The sequence below is a fragment of the Labrus mixtus genome, chromosome 22, assembly GCF_963584025.1.
Source record: "Labrus mixtus chromosome 22, fLabMix1.1, whole genome shotgun sequence".
Classification (NCBI taxonomy): Eukaryota; Metazoa; Chordata; class Actinopteri; order Labriformes; family Labridae; genus Labrus; species Labrus mixtus.
Genome location: NC_083633.1, coordinates 21,005,064 through 21,022,115, shown reverse-complemented (window position 1 = coordinate 21,022,115; position 17,052 = coordinate 21,005,064). Strand labels below are relative to the sequence as shown.

At 44.4% G+C, this 17,052-nt stretch overlaps 2 protein-coding genes and 2 long non-coding RNA genes across 6 annotated transcripts in view; 2 read left to right on the top strand and 2 right to left on the bottom strand.

The window, feature by feature from the left end:
* The window catches only part of ptprb (protein tyrosine phosphatase receptor type b), a 282,274-nt gene that overhangs the window by 219,584 nt on the left and 45,638 nt on the right, over positions 1-17,052 (top strand). The window lies entirely within an intron of this gene.
* On the bottom strand, positions 609-11,921 carry LOC132956687 (uncharacterized). Its single transcript, XR_009666072.1, has 2 exons — positions 11,790-11,921; positions 609-6,249 (listed from the first exon to the last, which is right to left on the bottom strand). It is a non-coding gene; the product is annotated as an uncharacterized LOC132956687 (long non-coding RNA).
* LOC132956688 (uncharacterized) lies at positions 11,946-12,227 on the top strand. The gene is made up of 2 exons (XR_009666073.1): positions 11,946-12,075; positions 12,116-12,227. It is a non-coding gene; the product is annotated as an uncharacterized LOC132956688 (long non-coding RNA).
* LOC132956686 (shaker-related potassium channel tsha2-like) lies at positions 12,115-16,192 on the bottom strand. Of its 3 annotated transcripts, none has more exons than XM_061030259.1 (2): positions 15,380-16,192; positions 12,115-15,264 (listed from the first exon to the last, which is right to left on the bottom strand). In XM_061030259.1, the coding sequence occupies exon 2, from the start codon at positions 14,991-14,993 to the stop codon at positions 13,551-13,553; it is 1,443 nt and encodes a 480-aa protein (XP_060886242.1). In that variant the 5' UTR covers positions 14,994-15,264; positions 15,380-16,192; the 3' UTR covers positions 12,115-13,550. The 3 variants fall into 3 exon arrangements, with proteins under 3 accessions (XP_060886242.1, XP_060886243.1, XP_060886244.1); XM_061030260.1 differs by having other exon boundaries at positions 15,414-16,192; XM_061030261.1 differs by having other exon boundaries at positions 15,608-16,192.

Here is a 17,052-nt window from a genome sequence, read left to right as displayed (position 1 = left end):
TTCGGGCACAGAGCTATATCAGCACACTTGGAGGGATTGTATCAAGCCTAAAAACTCCTCTCGGCTCAGAAAAGACTTCAGGATGAGGCTTTAAAGCGGGGTGTCAGGGTTATCAAACTTAGCCTTCTGCCACTGTTTCTTGAACGTACAAGCCGCTGTATCCGAATAAAAGAAAGGCAGATGCAAGAGACCATCTCTGACGGCTGATTCAGCAGTCTCAGTCCTTGTCTGTTGCTGTCTCCGCTATGTCCCTCAGAGCAGCTTCCTTATGTAAGGGATCTGTTTCCCTGCAGCTCAGGGACATTACTTTTGAATGAGGTCTGGGGCGGCTGGAGTGGCAGGAAAGCAGGCTTATCGTCTGATCTACACGACTCTGCAAGCAGGAGTCAAGAAGTCACAATATGACACCAGGTCAGGAAACTGGACTCGGACTTATGGCTCTAATAATCCACAACTAAAACACAAAAAAAACCACTTAAAATATAACTGTCAATGAGAAGACTGGTGGGGATTATCACTGGAATGAACAGCAGGTTTTCCGATTCCAAAACTCATTTTAAAATGACCCTTGAAAATTGATAAAAAGCAGAATATGTTAGACAGTTGAGCACAGTTCATTTATTTATTAAACATAAGTTGTAGAAACATAAAGCCTTGTCAACTTTAATATACATTATGTAATATTTTACAAATAATTTACAACATTGCAGTACATTAAAGAGAAAGAAAAGGCCACATTAAACTTGGTCACAACTATCAGAATGACTCTGTTGTGCATATACAGCATGTACCATCCCAAGCCAGACATTTATATTACATTATGAAAGACTTGTTCTCTTTTTTTTAATTCTCTGATATTTAACGTTATACCTGTCGTACAGTGACACACACAGACACTCAAGTTAACAAAAATAAAATATTATTTGAGATTTTTTTTAAACACTGAGGACACAGGTTGAGGTTTTGCAGACAGGAAGTCTCTTTTGTTACAGGTGTTGTTATCAGCTGTTAGCGGGACTCAGTGCAGAAGCAGAAATCACAGTGAGACAAACACAGTTCAGTGGAAAGAGAACACGACTCACCGCAAATACATGGAGACAGGTTGCATGTGTTACACTCATGCCTGTAAGAGTCTGTGATGGTTATTTTTTTAGTCTTTTTTATCTCAGTCTTGTTTCCCTCCTTTGCATCATAACATCATTGTAAAAAAAGTAAAGTTATATTTAACCTGATGTTTCAACAGAAGTACATTTAGGGACAACGTTTATAACCTCTTTTATTGGTTTACATTTTTTATGTTCGTTAATTGAAAAGAAATAATGTACGCAACCAATCACAGTCTTTCATACCAGCCAAAATACTCTCCACATAATTTACTTTTAAGCATCAAACATTTGAAGGTCACATATCCTCCTCCTCTTCTTCAGTTTAAATAAGTCTCAGAGCTCCTCAAAACATGTGTGTGAAGTTTCTTGTTCTAAATCCACTCTGATCCTGTATTTGATCATGTCTATAAACCCCTCTATTTCAGCCCTGCTCAGAACAGGCTGTTTCTGTGTCTGTACCTTTAAATATGTAAATGAGCTGTGTCTGACCACGCCCCCTCTCTGGAAGGACAAACACCTAGCTGTGGGAGTGTCACCCACCTGGGGGAGGGGCTACTGCCCTTTGTGATGTCATGAAGGGAAAATCTCCAAACGGCCTGTTTGAGCACACATTTTCTGAAAAGTGGAGCAGGCAGAAGACGGAGAGGATGGACTTTTCTCATCATTGGGGGGTTTGTAGACGAACTAGAGACACATGTTAGTGTTAGAGGAACATGGAGAAGTGGATTTTACAGAATATGTGACCTTTAATTTAACCTTTTTTAACAGGACCTTAAAAAATATAATGTGTTTGCATAATATGAAAACTGAAGGTAACTGTCCGTTTTTGTTCTACTATTTAAATTAATATATTCTGTATCATTTCAGATTTTGACGACGTGAGCCACACACATTTTTTTCTCAGGACTCAAAGATTTGAAAAAATACTATTTACATAATATTCATCTTAAATTTCATATTTGAAGCCGTTTAATTTCAGTTTTCGTTCAAATCATCTTTCATTTTGTTGTTTTTTATTAATTCTATTATTGGTCATTTGAAACATCCACACTTCAATAAAACAGCTGATCATTTTGATGAAGGGGGGATGAGTCGAGGGGGTCACAGTCATCAATTTAACTCTCCTGAGCAGCCCAAAAGCAAAATAAAAAACAGAGATCAATGTGATTACACTCAAATGTAAAAATGAAACTATGGGAGCTTCCAAAGAAACGGAAATGTCTTTTTTACTTTTCATATTTGTTTCCTCTCAAAACACCAACCAGGAAGACTACTTACTGTACATTCAATACATTTTACGATACATTATTTCTATGTGCAACCAGTCAATTGCATCCCTACAGAGCAGATATAAATACATAACTTCTTCTTCTATGGTTCTTGAGATGCATTTGAAGGTGTATTAACAGAATGAGGTTGTGATTAAGGCACTATCCACTTTGTATGCACAGAGATGAACAACCTGACAACTCCCCTTCGCCGACGATACTCTGCTATTCATGCGTTATTGCTTATTGTTGATTTACTGCCAGACTGCATGTTTCTAAGTGACCTCAGCTGGTTTTCTAAACACAGTTAAGACACGGCTTAACCTACGAAGCATTTCACATCACAACTTACATTTAACCGCTATGAGTGTGGTTGTGGTTAGCATTAGCTTAGCATTATGTTGGCTTTAGGTGTACATAACTTATAATTGCTATACGATATCTTTTCACTGTTCAAGATGTTCAGACCAAAGCTTAGTACACATTTCTGCTGTTTTCATGTTGCATCTGAAAGAGTCAAACCATCCAAACGTGGGGGGGGGGGGGGTTCTTAAAGAGACAGCAGCTCAGGCTGAAATGAGGGTTTTTACTGACTCTAGTATCAGATAAATGAGATCATGTGAAGCTGTTCTAAAGGTTTCACAGACTGACGACATGAAAGGTGAACATGAGGAGGAGACGGGATCTTTAATTTCCATTGGACGTTAAAGATGTGTCGCTTTCTCTCCTGATCAAAGATTGTCCGCAGAATGAATGAACATATAATGTGAAGCCATTTTCTCCAAGCAACGCACACAAACACACACACACACACACATAAATCCATCCTCGCCATTGAAATGTTTATGACACGTAAAACAAACAAGGAGAAAGCATGACACATCTGCATGTGTAATCATCAAACACATGAAGATCGAAGCGGATCAGGATTAAAGATTTATTTTATCAAAAATAGATCACAATTGAAGATTGTCAAAATAATCATGGCAACAATTTAATTTGCAATAAAAAAAATAAAAATGAAATCAGAATGCGTCCACACTGAAGTTCCTCAGAGCACAGACGTCACTCCCACTATTGCTTTTTTCTTCTTTTTGCATGAAATGAGACGAGTTGGGGGGGCGAGCCCGAGCTGAACTCTGTGGGTTATAATGAAGCATGAACATGTCCTTCAGCGGATGTTTTGTGTTGGTGAATATCGAGCGATGGTGTGGAAACCTGACCAAAGTCAGAGTCAGAGGACACTGCTGCACTCACAAGGGATTTACTGTATTATTACTGTTGTTGTTGTTGCACAGTTAGCAGAAAACGTTAATCATCACAACTTAATGCCTCGTCACCGCTCATCAGTAACTCTGTCAGACAGACAGAGGTCTCCCCCGGCTGTTTTTATGTCCGAGCCAAGCAGAAATACACCGAGACCGAGCTGCAGAGCTGATGTTAGAGGTCTGATGGAAGTTTTACAGACTACAACTGATGTTTATTCATAATCAGGAAGTTGAACATTTTGGGGAAATCAGATGAGAAAACAGACATCAAATAGTTTTGACCATCTCCATGAAATAAATTAGTAGTTTTGGTTTGTTTCTCTCTCGGTCTGAACTCTCAGAGTCAAGGGGAAAAAGCTCAATTAAAACAATGCAGACTGAACGTTGTTTTTAAGATAGCAGCTCATCTTCCTCTGACTGTTTTCAGATTCTTATTATTCATCAGAAGGGATTAGGACTGGACGGACTCTAGTTCAGGATTTATCTGAGTTAGACTAACCAGCTCCTCTTATGAAACCTCTGCAGTCTGTTATTGCCCTTAAATAAAGAAAACATATATTCAAACAGCCGTACTCGTTCACAAGCATGTTTTACTATTTGGCAAATAAATTTAAAAAGTTGTGCAAACACGATCATGTCAGGCTCTACGCTGCTTTGCTGTATTTAGTCTGGACGGTTTTAAATTAATATATGAGAGTTGTCACTAAACCGGAGTTTTAAACGTCAATATGATCTGTAAGAAAAATCAATCATTGTTGTTTTTGATTACTAAAAGTTGCACGTAAACTCCTGCACACTGAATAAGATTTCCCATCGACGTCGGCAACATTTCGGTATAGAAACTGGTGTTGAAGCATTCAAAGTCGGTCTTGGTCTCCGGATCACTTCTTGAAGTTCTCGGTCTCGGGATCGAGAGCATTTTTTCTCGGCCTTGGACTTCATTTTTAAATCAAGACCACCACTGACAGACTATTTTTCTACGCCTCTTTACGACTGCAACCTTCCCGGTGTTACAGTCCAACTGAGTGACACAACCCCTAAACACAGGATGATGATGTTTCAGTGATATTTAAGGTCTTGACTCGGTCTCGGAGCACTCCAGTCTCAGGTATGTTTTGGTCTCGGTCAGTGTGGTCTTGACTTCAACACCAACGTTGCTCATGTTTAAGGTGTGCAGGAGGTTGCTACAACATTTGATGGATTTCTTCCTCTCCTCTTCCTCACCGGTCTTCTGGAGCAGATGTAGTTTCTCTAAAGCCTCCGTACATTACGATCATTAAATTACGACTTGTTTTAAAACAGGTGGTTTTGAAAGGTTTCAAAGAATCATTTTGAAAACCTTGTGATACACGTTCATCGTTAATACGTTTCCTTCAAGCATCCTCAGACTTCTCTTTGTTTGAGTGTCTGGGTTCATTTCATTGCACCGGATCATTTGAGACTTTTCTTTTCAGATAAAGAAGGGGGACGCCGACGTCATCCAGGTGTTAAAGCTTCTGTCGTTAATGAGCTGACACACTGAGGTAGATGTTTTTAAACAGATATACAGCATTTTGATCAAAAACCCCCAAAAAACACAATCGGAAACATTCAAAAATCATCCAAAGAAAGTCAGATGTGAAAATGTCTGCGATCGATGCGTTTCAGCGGAACAGTTTCCACTCAAGACATTCGTCGCTGCCCGCTGGAGCTGCTTTGTTTTTACCAAGGCAAACAAAAAAAATTAAAAAAACATGACAACAACTCGAACACATTAGCAAAAATGTGAAAAACTACAAAATAATCACGAGGCTGATTCCTCCCCATAGAAAACACATACAGTATGATACCGTAAAAAATAGAGATTTAGAAACAAACTCCGCCGGGCGAACAGAATTGTTGTGATGAGCTTGATGCGGACGAGCGGCTCTTGTTGTTGTTGTTGTTGTTGTTGTTCCCGTGTTTCAGATGAGCGATGCTGGCTTTGAGCCGTCAACACAAAAGTCTCTTTCTTCTGTTTGCATGCTCTACTTTCACAGCATGCAGTAATATGTTTTGGTTTGAATATGATCGTACAGACAGGAATTACAAGTTGTCTATAATCTCCCACAAACATCGACGCGTGAATATACCGTGTGCTGGACTCCGTCAGCCGGCGGCGGCCATGTTTGAAGAGTCGTCAGGTGATTCAAGTAGTGAAGTTTGTCGTACCTCAGAGTCCGACTGAAGCTTCAGTCCTCTTACCGCGGGAAGGCGTCTCATAGCTGCATGTTCTCCTATGAGTGTCAGAGTTTGTGTTTCATTCCTTCATCAGTGAGGAGGAGGAGGAGGAGGAGGACGAAGAGGAGGAGGACGAAGAGGAAGAGGACAAAGAGGAAGAGGAGGAGGAGGAAGAGGAGGAGGACGAAGAGGAGGAGGACGAAGAGGAGGAGGACGAAGAGGAAGAGGAGGAGGAGGAAGAGGGGGGAGGAAGAGGAAGGAGGAGGAAGAAGAGGAAGAAGAGGAAGAGGAAGAAGGAAGAGGAGGAGGAGGGGAGGAAGAGGAGGAAGAAGAGAAAGAGGAAGTTTTCTCTTTTGGTTTGATGAAGCGTTGGAACGGAGGCGGAGACGCCGCTCATCTTTTTTTCACCTGAAACAAAACAAAAAGGAAACCATCTTTAATAATCAGAAACACCTGGATGATTTACGTTCTTCACATCGACCCGGTTTCTTTCTCAAAGAGACTAAACTGCACGCTCAGCACAAAAAACACACGAGCACCTGCAGAGTACAAACTGAGAACACATTATTATAAAGGGCTGCACGCTCACATCTATATATTCCTCTTTTCACTGTCCCGCTCTCTCTCTCCCTCGCCCACACACACACACACACACACACTCACACTCCAGGCCATCTCCATCACTACAGTCACATGCTGAGGAAGCAGAGCCAAGGACAGGACAAACCAGCAGCCATCACCTCCTGTTCGTTCTGTCCTGTCTGTACACGCAGAGAGCGCCGCGCTGCTGTAACACATCGCCACCGAGACAAGCGGCGACGACGTGGAGGGTCAGTCTGACCTGCAGAGGAAACTATAGGGGACATGAAGACCTGCAAAACTGTGTCTTAAAAACAGTCCGTCTGCAAAGAAAGGAGCACCGATCTGTCCTGAAATGTGTTGAGGGGGGACGGTGGAGAAGTCATGCTTTTACATTTTTAATTCATGCATTCAGTTTTGTATTTTTGAGTCGTATAAAAAACCTGATGACATCGTCTTCCTTTTATTTCTAATCCTGCTCGAGAACATTCAAACCAGCCCTAAAAAAACCTGACCTTTATGTTCTAAGAGGAATCCCACTGGAGGCAGAATTCACTGTACAACTTTTTTAACTGGCCAAGAAATCCTTCAGAAGATCTCTCTGCACATGAATATTTCAGAGGCATGATTATATAATGAAAGTAAGTAGCACAAGACTAGAAGTCCCCGTCTACCTGTGACAAACTGTGCAGCTACCAGCAGGGCCCCTCTGAGAGTGAAAACCCTCGGGGGGGCAGCAGAAGATTTTATTCTGTCATTGACCCAGTTTCATCCCAGTTTGAAAACACTGGTGGGAATCTTTCTGCAGCCACGGACACCGTTAAAAAAACCTCCAGACAGGAAGTGATGAGCTGCATGAGACAGCCGGGCGGACGGCGATTTTGGACCAGAAGCAGTCGGACCAGCTGTGTGCTGCGCGTCACTCTCTGTGCTGTTTGTGGAGCTTCACTTCACTGCAGCAGACTCAGGTGATATCAGCTGGCTTCTGTCAGCATGGCTGCACATTCTCCAAGTATGAGCTAAAAATAGACGGTTCTCCAGGAAGAGGAAGTATCAGGTATAATAATCAGATCAAAAGGGACGAGGGCCGGTTTATCAACGTTTAGTGTTCCTGACTACCTGCTGCATCACAAGTGATCCAACCGACTTAACAATCACACTTCACACTTCAGTACTGTGTTATCGGGATGCTCATATCGCAGCCCTGTTAGCTCGTTACAGGAAGTCGCTGTGGATCCAACGCACGGTCTTTCACATGTTGTTCAATACTCGGACTAAAAGCCCAATAACGTAATCTAATAATAACTGGATCGTCCTATAGGAGCACATGCATGCAATAAAAGCAAACTCTCCAGCCAATCAGAATGCAGTATTCTCTGCTAGCTATGCTAACAGCTGTAATGCATATTTAGTCCGAGCAAAATGTGTTGCCGAAACATGAATCTTCCTGGATCACAGAAGCAGCTTCCTTTTCTTTATCAGTGCGACGGTGTGCCCTGCATGTGTGTGTGTGTGATGATGCTGTCGCCATGGAGACCGCAGCCCAGCAGCTGCTGTCAGTGACAGTTTACTGTTGTGTTGGTTCGAGGTCTCGTGACCGTAATTCATCAAGTGTGAGTGACAGAGTCTTTAAATAACGCTGAGCTTTGACCTGAATGAGCCGCTCACACCGAGCTGAAGTGACAGCTCCTGCTTTGAAAATAGAACCTTAGAAATACTTATTGATTTAAGACGCCCGTGCTGTCAATCAATCAGAGCATCTCCGCTCACATTTATGAATGAATCATCACACAGAGCCAGGAAGGAACAGACGAACCATTTTCAGGCATCCATCTGTCAGATAAACGACCGATTGTTACCTTTTGAATTAAACCAGCAAAACCAGTTTTCCTATAATGTCTCGTAAAGATTAGAAACCTCATTTTGATAAATTCAGACAAATCTGAAAAAAGCTGGATCTGCTTCTGATGTAAAGTCTTACAGATTTACCAGCAGCTACTGGAATGTTTACTGTTAGATTAAACAACAGTCTGTAAATATTAACGGATGAAGCCTGAGTGAGGTCCCCCGTCTGTTCCTGCAGGGGGCGCTGGAGTCCCATCGGTGGCGGTCTCCATGCTGGAAATGCTGTCTCAGTCTAACTTTCAGTCAACCTAACGACAGGCTGAGAGCTGGAGCTGAGGCGGGTTTTAAACCTCCTGACAAACCGTTACACCGCGCCCACCTGTCAATCAGGTCAGCTACACGCCTTATTGTGAATAACTCTTATCCTTCATCAAATCAAAACTGATGAGTCATCAAAACATTCACCCCCCGTACAGTGTGTGTCCATCGAGACATGAGCTAATCACACCTATTTGGTTTTTTGAACCAGGCTGTAAACATGTTAATCTCTGCTGTAAAAACAGGCTTTTTAGAATGGGTGTGTATGTGACTTCCTGTGCTTCTGCAGCCAGCCTCTAGTGGACACTCCAGGAACTGCAGGATGTTACACTTCAGCCTCTAGTGGACACTCCAGGAACTGCAGGATTTTTTTGCACTTCCAGATGGCTTCATTTTTCAACATCGGTGGTTGCCGCTTGGATAAAACTAACAATTAAGTTTAGTTTCCTCTAAAATTCTAAAGTTTAAACCTAAAAAATAATATCAGCTAACTCTGCTAACTCTCTCTCTCTCTCTCTCTCTTCCATCTTTACCTCCACTCTGCTGTTTTGTTATGAGCCTGTTTGTCTTTCATGAAGTGGAAAAAGGAATGGGTGGGGGTGGACGTAAGGTGGTGGTGTGTGGGGGGGGGGGGGGGGTGTAACTCACTGCAGGCCACTTGGGGGCTTCAGGACAGATTCTCTCAGCGCTGACAAAGACGCTAACAATAGCTGTCAGAGTGTAACTCTGCCTCGTCAACAGCAGCAGTGTCATCCAAGGGGAAACCTGTTTACCTCCGTCTGCACCGCCCGCATATGTTCAAGAGGACACGCAGGATGGGGGGGGAGACTTCACAGGAAGAGATTGGGACCAAAAAGCCTCCCAGGGGGGACACGGTCAGTTAGCACGATGCTGTTGGAGCTGTCATGTCTCCTCTCTCTCTCTCAGGCTGACATGAGCTGCCGTGTTATGTAACTGACAGGGTGGATGAGAGGTGGAGGAGGTGGAGGAGAAGACTGGGATCCATGCAAATATGATTTTAGCTTCCTCCATCAGCTTTACATCACAAACACAGCAGCTGATTGTCTCAGGCCTTAGCAGACACAAACCGTCCTCCAGCGACACCAACAGTCCATACATACAGCAGTAAAGACGTTCATAACTCAGGTTTTTAGTGATGATGTGAAGACAAGAAAACTGAACATTTGGGGGTCACAAGACGTCTGTGAGACTGTTTTAACAACATCTGAAAATATTTATTCTTTCTTAAAGGGAGGATTTATTGCAGAGAAGCAACTCTCTACTCTTAGCCTTCAGCTGTGTGTAATACCTACAAAGGGTCCTGACGTGTGAGGAGCTTGATGAGGTAAACTGAATCACCTGTGTCGCTCATCGTTAGTGAGACTCAGAGCAGCTGGACTGAGAGACGTTAGAAGAGCTGAAACTCCCTCTCAGAAGGGAGAGGGATTTACAGACAGTTTATCTTTAACAGGTTTTTTTTCTCTAACAGTCACTTGAATCCACTGATGGATGTCAAACATGTTTCATGCTTTTATTTAGTCTCCTTTTGTTTAGAAATAAAGACATAAATTAGGGATTTTTCTCCCAATCACATCCAAGAAAAACAAACTCACTGACTGTGATTTAAACTGTTATAGAAGTCACATTTCACAGTGGCTTTCCTGGGCCCTCTTGAAACCCTGACACACAGCCAGAGGTCAAAAGGTCACAGCGTTACACCAGCAGACACAACCTCCACACACTTCAGGTCATCTGCAGATTTAAAAGCTGCAGCTGAGACGATGGCTGGTAAAAATCTGAGACAGCAGGGGGGAACTGATGCTCCAGCTGTGGTGTCTCCTAACAGCTGCAGAACTCAGACTTCCTGCAGCTGCTGCTGCCACCTGCAGGCCCACAGCTGTACTGCTGCACACACACACACACACACACACACACACACACACACACACATACACACACACATTAATCCTGTCAGCAGCGTTTACAGGTTGTTCTCAAAGAGGCAGAACAAAAGACAGATAAATCCTCTCTAGTTTGTCGTCCTTTTAAAGCTTCTAGTGAGTCAACAAGATCCTTTTTTTAGATCATCAACATTATTACAAAAGGATAAAAACATATGAGTGTTAAAGAAGAGCGAGAGGATTCCCATTCTAATCATTTAACGACATAATTTGTGTTTTTTAGCACAGCTGGATGACCGACCAGGAGAAACGGGAAGCTACAAATTAAGTTCATACATTAACTTCACACCTTCAATCACCTGACAAGCAGACTTATACCGAGCCATCCCAGTCCGCCCTCCCTTCATCTCGTCTGTCAGGAACAGTCTGGGCCGAGATCAGCTCGAGACCGTACCCCCCATCCTGAGTCTCCCTCGGCCCTGCAGTCAGTCCGTCCTCCCAGACCAACCGGCATCCTCTCCCATCATAATCATCATCTCAACAACATCTCTCTCATCATTCAGAATTAAATATCTAAAACACAGATTGTTGTGAAACTCTCAGGCCCTCGAAGGCTTCAAGGTCAAAGAGTGAAAATCAATATTTAGCCTTAATGTGACTTTGTTCATGTGCTCTGTTGCTCCAAAGACTCGTGAGTCAAAATGAAGTTTGAATATCACCTCGCACGGTGCTCTCTCAGAAACATTTGTACAAAGTGGTTTCCTTGAAAATGTTCTAAAATTAGTTTGATTCAGAGAAGATTTATTGTTCGTTGAGCCTAAATTAACTTCCCACTGCTTTATGCAAAATGATGAAGACAAGAAAATTACTAATTTTTATTTTTTTTGCAGTTTGCTGAAATTCAAAACTGTTCTGAAAAAGGCTCCAGGCGTGAAGCAGCTCAGGGGCGAGCGGAGACCAAAGACCAGAGAGAGAGAAATGAACTGAACAAACTCCAGTCAGTATTCTCTTTTTTAAAGCGTCTTCTACTGCCCCCTAGTGGACAAGACTCGCTACATGCAGCTTTAAATCTGTGATTCATTGAGACAAATGTGACTTATGGGGCCTGACTGGTCTGGGGCCTCTTACTGGTCTCGGGCCAGTTGTCTGTCTTGCCTATTGTCAAACAGCGCCTCTGCTGGTTTCCCTCTTTTTGTGTTTATTTCATGTTCCCCTCTTTTCTAATGTCACCCAGGATCTTTTTTTCATCTACTGTGATCACCCCCCCCCCCCCTTTTATTCTACTGAAGGTCAGGTGTTACTCACCTCTCTGTGAGTCCAGGCCAGCAGGTGTTAGGAATCATTTGGTCATCGTGTCGATCGTCTCCATCGACCCCGTCAGATTTAGAATCCAACAAACGTGTGGCCTTCACTGTCTTTTTATTCCTTCAGTATTTGTTTTTTAAACTCCACGAGGTTCCGTCGCTGGAGTCCACACGAGTTAAGGTGCTTTAACGACAGAGACCACCATGAAGACCTCGACTCCCCTCTCCTCTCGCTGTGCAATCAAAGAGTTCTTCTAAAGTGGATCCATGTGTGTGTGTGTGTGTGTGTGTGTGTGTGTGTGTGTGTGTGTGTGTGTGTGTGGAAAGTATCTGAGAAAGTGCTGAAGAATCCATTTCTATCATTCATGAACTGATTCTAGTTTCATTATTTTATATCATTTACATTTCTTAGATCACTTGGAAGTTTTCGTCAGGGGAATTTAACTTGAACATAAAAAAAGAAAAAGATTTCAGGACATTTTTACTCAACAATTAACTGCAGAATATTAAATAATGCCAAAACTGATATTCACCGAGGTGTGTTTATCTTATATTCATGTTCTTTAATCATAAATCTGTCTAAAATCAGTGCTGATTGAGCTTAAAAACAAACGCAAATTAAATATTTTTTCACCACAACTTAGAGGAATATGTTTTCTTCATAATCAGAATCAATGCTGCAGCTCTCCTGGATGGAAATATCTACAATTTCCAACCCTCAGTTTGGTCTCTAGCAGATATTTTTTATATTTTGTAGACGGAACTGTGATCTGAAAATAACCCATAATTAGAATATTATTTAGCTGCAGTCGACTTTGGACCATTAGGAGGGATCATATTCTCTGTGGGACTAAGGTGCATGGACAACAGGTCGAACGCCCGCCTGATAATTCATCATATTTCATATATTTAATGAGTTTTTCTGCATCAGGCCGAGCTGCTGAATCAAAACAACATGGAGGCTTCCACAACATGGTGGTTTTTCTGGCCTCGTCTCCGCAGCTCCAGCTTCTTCCTTTTTTCACTCCTGTGGCAGATAACACAGGAGAAAAGTCTGGAAGGTTGCTATAGAAACTGCATCACACGAAGACAAGAGATGCAGGGCGTGGTTTCAGCCACACGGGGGCGCTCTTGGATTTGGGAAAAAAAGGCTGCTTCTGATTTCATAATATTTTCACACAGGCAGAGGCTGCTGAGGAGGATTTAACCTCCTGGAGTCTGTGTGTCAAACGAGAAGGTCTGCGTGCCCTGGTTTCTGTCTGGCAGGCTGTTAAAGGTTCAAATCAAATCTGGCGTCAAAGTGGGTTAATTTTAGGATTCATCATCTGAGCCTGAGTGGAAAATACATGAGGGTGAAATAACAGGTGTGTGTGCGTGCGTGTGTGTGTGTGTGTGTGTGTGTGTGTGTGTGTGTGTGTGTGTGTGTGTGTGTGTGTGTGCGGGACCACAACAACAACAGCCTCCACGTGCCTGCTGCATCAGAGTGTAAATTTAGATTGAATTGGTCCTGTGTCGTTTTCTCAGAAAAGCAAAATGTAAACTTTAAAAACCTGCATCATTAGGGCAATAAATTACTAAGAGAAAGATTCATAATCATAAAGTGCTACAGCTGGCTGATCGTTCTGAAGCGTTCTCCTGCTCATGGCGCGCGTAATGGAAGACAGTTAGGAGGTGGAAACAAAAGGTGATCTCTCAGGTAATCCATCCTCTGTGAGTCTGAAATGAATCCCTATGATGGCGGAAATAAGGATCTCAAACACAGTCAGACATCGGTGAGCTTCCCGGTGTAGGCTTTGTGCGGGCTGCAGTTGGTGTACTTGATGGAGTCCGCGTCCTCGCTGTCCAGGTACTCGGACTTGCACAGACTCGGTTTGCTGTCGCTCTTGTTGAAGTCTCCAAACGCCGGCTGCTGCTGGCCGCAGGTCACGTGCGTGTACTGGAACTGCTCCTCGTGCTCGGTCTCGCGGTGGTAGAAGTAGTTGAAGTTGGAGACGATGACCGGCACCGGCAGCGCGATGGTTAACACGCCGGCGATGGCGCACAGAGAGCCCACGATTTTCCCGCCGATCGTAACCGGACACATGTCCCCGTAGCCCACTGTTGTCATGGAAACCACGGCCCACCAGAACGCGTCCGGGATGCTGCTGAAGCCGGATTCCGGGTCGTCCGTCTCCGCGAAGTAGACCGCGCTGGAGAAGAGGATGACTCCGATGAAGAGGAAGAAGATGAGCAGTCCCAGCTCCCGCATGCTGGCCTGCAGGGTCTTCCCCAGGATCTGCAGACCCTTGGAGTGTCTGGAGAGCTTAAAGATCCTGAAGACCCGGACCAGGCGGATGACCCTGAGGATGGCCAGAGACATGGCCTGCTGTCCGTTCCCCTGGTGCTCCGCCAGCTCCAGACCCAGCGTGATGAAGTAGGGCATGATGGCCACGATGTCGATGGTGTTCATAATGTTCTTGAAGAAGGCGGGCTTGCTGGGGCAGGCCAGGAACCGGACCAGCAGCTCGAAGGAGAACCAGATGATGCAGAGGGTCTCCACGATGAAGAACGGGTCCGTGAACGGGTTTGGCTTCTTTGCGCGCGTAGTTCCGTTCAGCACCAGCTCGTCATCAAACGTTTTGGCTTCTTCTCTGAACTCAGGTAAAGTCTCCAGGCAGAAGATGACGATGGAGATGAGGATGACCAGGACGGAGACGATGGCGATCCCCCGGGCAGGTCCGGAGCTCTCCGGGTACTCGAACAGGAGCCAGACCTGCCGCTGGAACTCGTTCTCGGGCAGTGGCCGCTCCTCCTCCTTAATGAAGCCCTCATCCTCCTTAAAATTCTCGATCACCTCCTCTCCCAGCTCGTAGAATTTGATCTCCTCCATGAAGATGTCCACGGGCACGTTGACGGGTCTCCGGAGCCTCCCCCCTGACTGGTAGTAGTACAGGATGGCATCGAAGCTGGGTCTGTTCCGGTCGAAGAAGTACTCGTTACGCAGCGGGTCGAAGAAGCGCATCCTCTTCCTGGGGTCCCCCAGCAGCGTGCAGGGGAACTGGGCCAGGGTCTTCAGCTGCGTCTCGAAGCGCAGCCCGGAGATGTTGATGACCACGCGCTCACAGCACTCCTGGTTCTCCACGCACTCCGGGTCGTACACATCCTGGGCTGACAGCGCGGCCAGTGCCACAGTCTCATCCAGGTTCTCTCCGGGCACCACTGTCATGTTTCCCCCCACAGACAAGGGCGCCGCGTCCCGCTCCTCAGTCCTCTCTGCTCCCCCTCAGCCTTTGTTGTTGCTCGGTGTGTCTTCGTCACGTCTGCGGGTGAGCTGCTTCCTCTGGCATTGTTCGATGCCCCCCCACCACCACCACCACCTCCACTCTCACCTTTTCTCCGTCCACGCTGCTGTAGTCTGGACTCGGCTGTCACATTCACTGCATCTTAAGCAGGCTTTGCCCTCCCCGCGCTGACGTGTGTGTGTGCACGCTCTCTCACTGAGGGGGGGAAACAAAAACACACACACATGCACGCACATATGCTCATCATGAATCCAGGTATTTTTGAAAACACAAGCATCAAATATCAAAGGAAATATCCAGATTGTCCTACATTTCGTGCACAAAAAGAGTCGTGCGTAATGAACCTGTTGTCTCCAGCGTGGCACGGGTTCAAGGTTATCACTGGAGTTGTTGTTTATGATGCGGTGGCGCGTAAAGATGAGCATGCATTTGTGAATGAATCCGTCTGGAAACGTGGAAAGCTCGAGAATGTCGTGCAAAAACAATTTTCATGCAAAGAAAAAAAAAATGTTTTTTCATTCATGCTTTGAATGGATACCTGTAGCTCAGAGCTTTTGTCCTCCTCCTTCCACACACACCCTAACCCTCCACAGATGACACACTCACGGAGACACACAGATTCCAGTGCAATGTCACGCTGCAGCCGCCTCAACACAAAAACCCCTTGCTGACGTTTCCACACCAGCCTGCACGCCGCCGAGCTCCACAAGTTGTGCACGACTTGCAGGATCCGTCATGTCTCCGCGCTGCCTGCTGCAGGGAAACAAGACATGTGTTCTTCTATTTCCTGCTCCAAATATGAAGGATTTAAAAATGCAACGTGCCTCTGAATAAAAAGGTAAACAGTGCAGGGCTGTGCAACAAGTAGAAAAAAAAAAAAGCTGAGCTGTGGATGATGGAAAGAAGGAGTTTCTGGGCTGCAGCTCAAAGCAGTGACGTGTTCTCCTAAAATAGCTGGATTCCTCTCAGGGCTGCAGGAAAAGTTTCTTTTCCCATGGAATGGCCCGAGGGAGCAGCAGGGGGAAAATGAAAAAAAAAAAAAATGAGATGACATGAAAAAGGAAAAACACAGATTTACATCTCAGAGCAGCCAACAGAGAAGAGAGAGAGAGAGAGAGAGAGAGAGAGAGAGAGCGGGAGAGAGGGAGAAGAGAGAGAGAGAGATGGAGAGAGAGAGAGAGGGAGAGAGTATGTGTGGGAGTCATTCAGAAATAATTCCTGCTGTTTAACAGACAGGATTAGAAGCACCTGAATCTACCTTCAAACATCCAAACAAAGACGGGATCAGGAATGCAGAACAACATGGGAATGAACAATGAAATGTTTCTTTACATTGAAACTGAAATAAATATTCATACTGATGAAGCAGCAGGGTTGTCACTCACTTACAACTTGTTCAACTCTACAGCCCATTGTATGAAAAAAAAAAACATCCTCAAAGCAGCGGACAGAAAGAAAAAGGAACATAAAAATGATGTCCCCATGTTTCATGAAAATTGGACGAGTAGCTTTTCTATAAAGATCTTCATCTACACTACAACCGATACCTGTGTTTTTGATCAGGTCATGGGCGGTTCTAGGCAGGTGCCAACAGGGGCCAGTGCCCCTGGAACAGAGCTTGGACCCCCCTGTGGCCACCCCTCCAAAAGGAAGAGCCCCCCTAATAACACACACACAGTATTTGATTCACAATCTAGTATTAAATACTGAAACAAAAATAAATCATGGTATTTATTGATGTGTGCTATTAGTTGGCATAACATTTTTTTTTTTAAAAACAATCATCTTTGTCTATTTTTCACCTGGGTTTAATGTTCCCCTCTGACAAAACAACTGGCCCCAGTTTGGCCCCCTCAGTAAAAGTGGTCTAGAACTGCCACTAGATAGGGTTAGGGTTAGGGTTAGGGTTAGGTAGGACCCCTTGTGGTCATACAAAATATAGTAAGGATAGACTTATCAGCAAGACCGAATCAAAATGCTTTC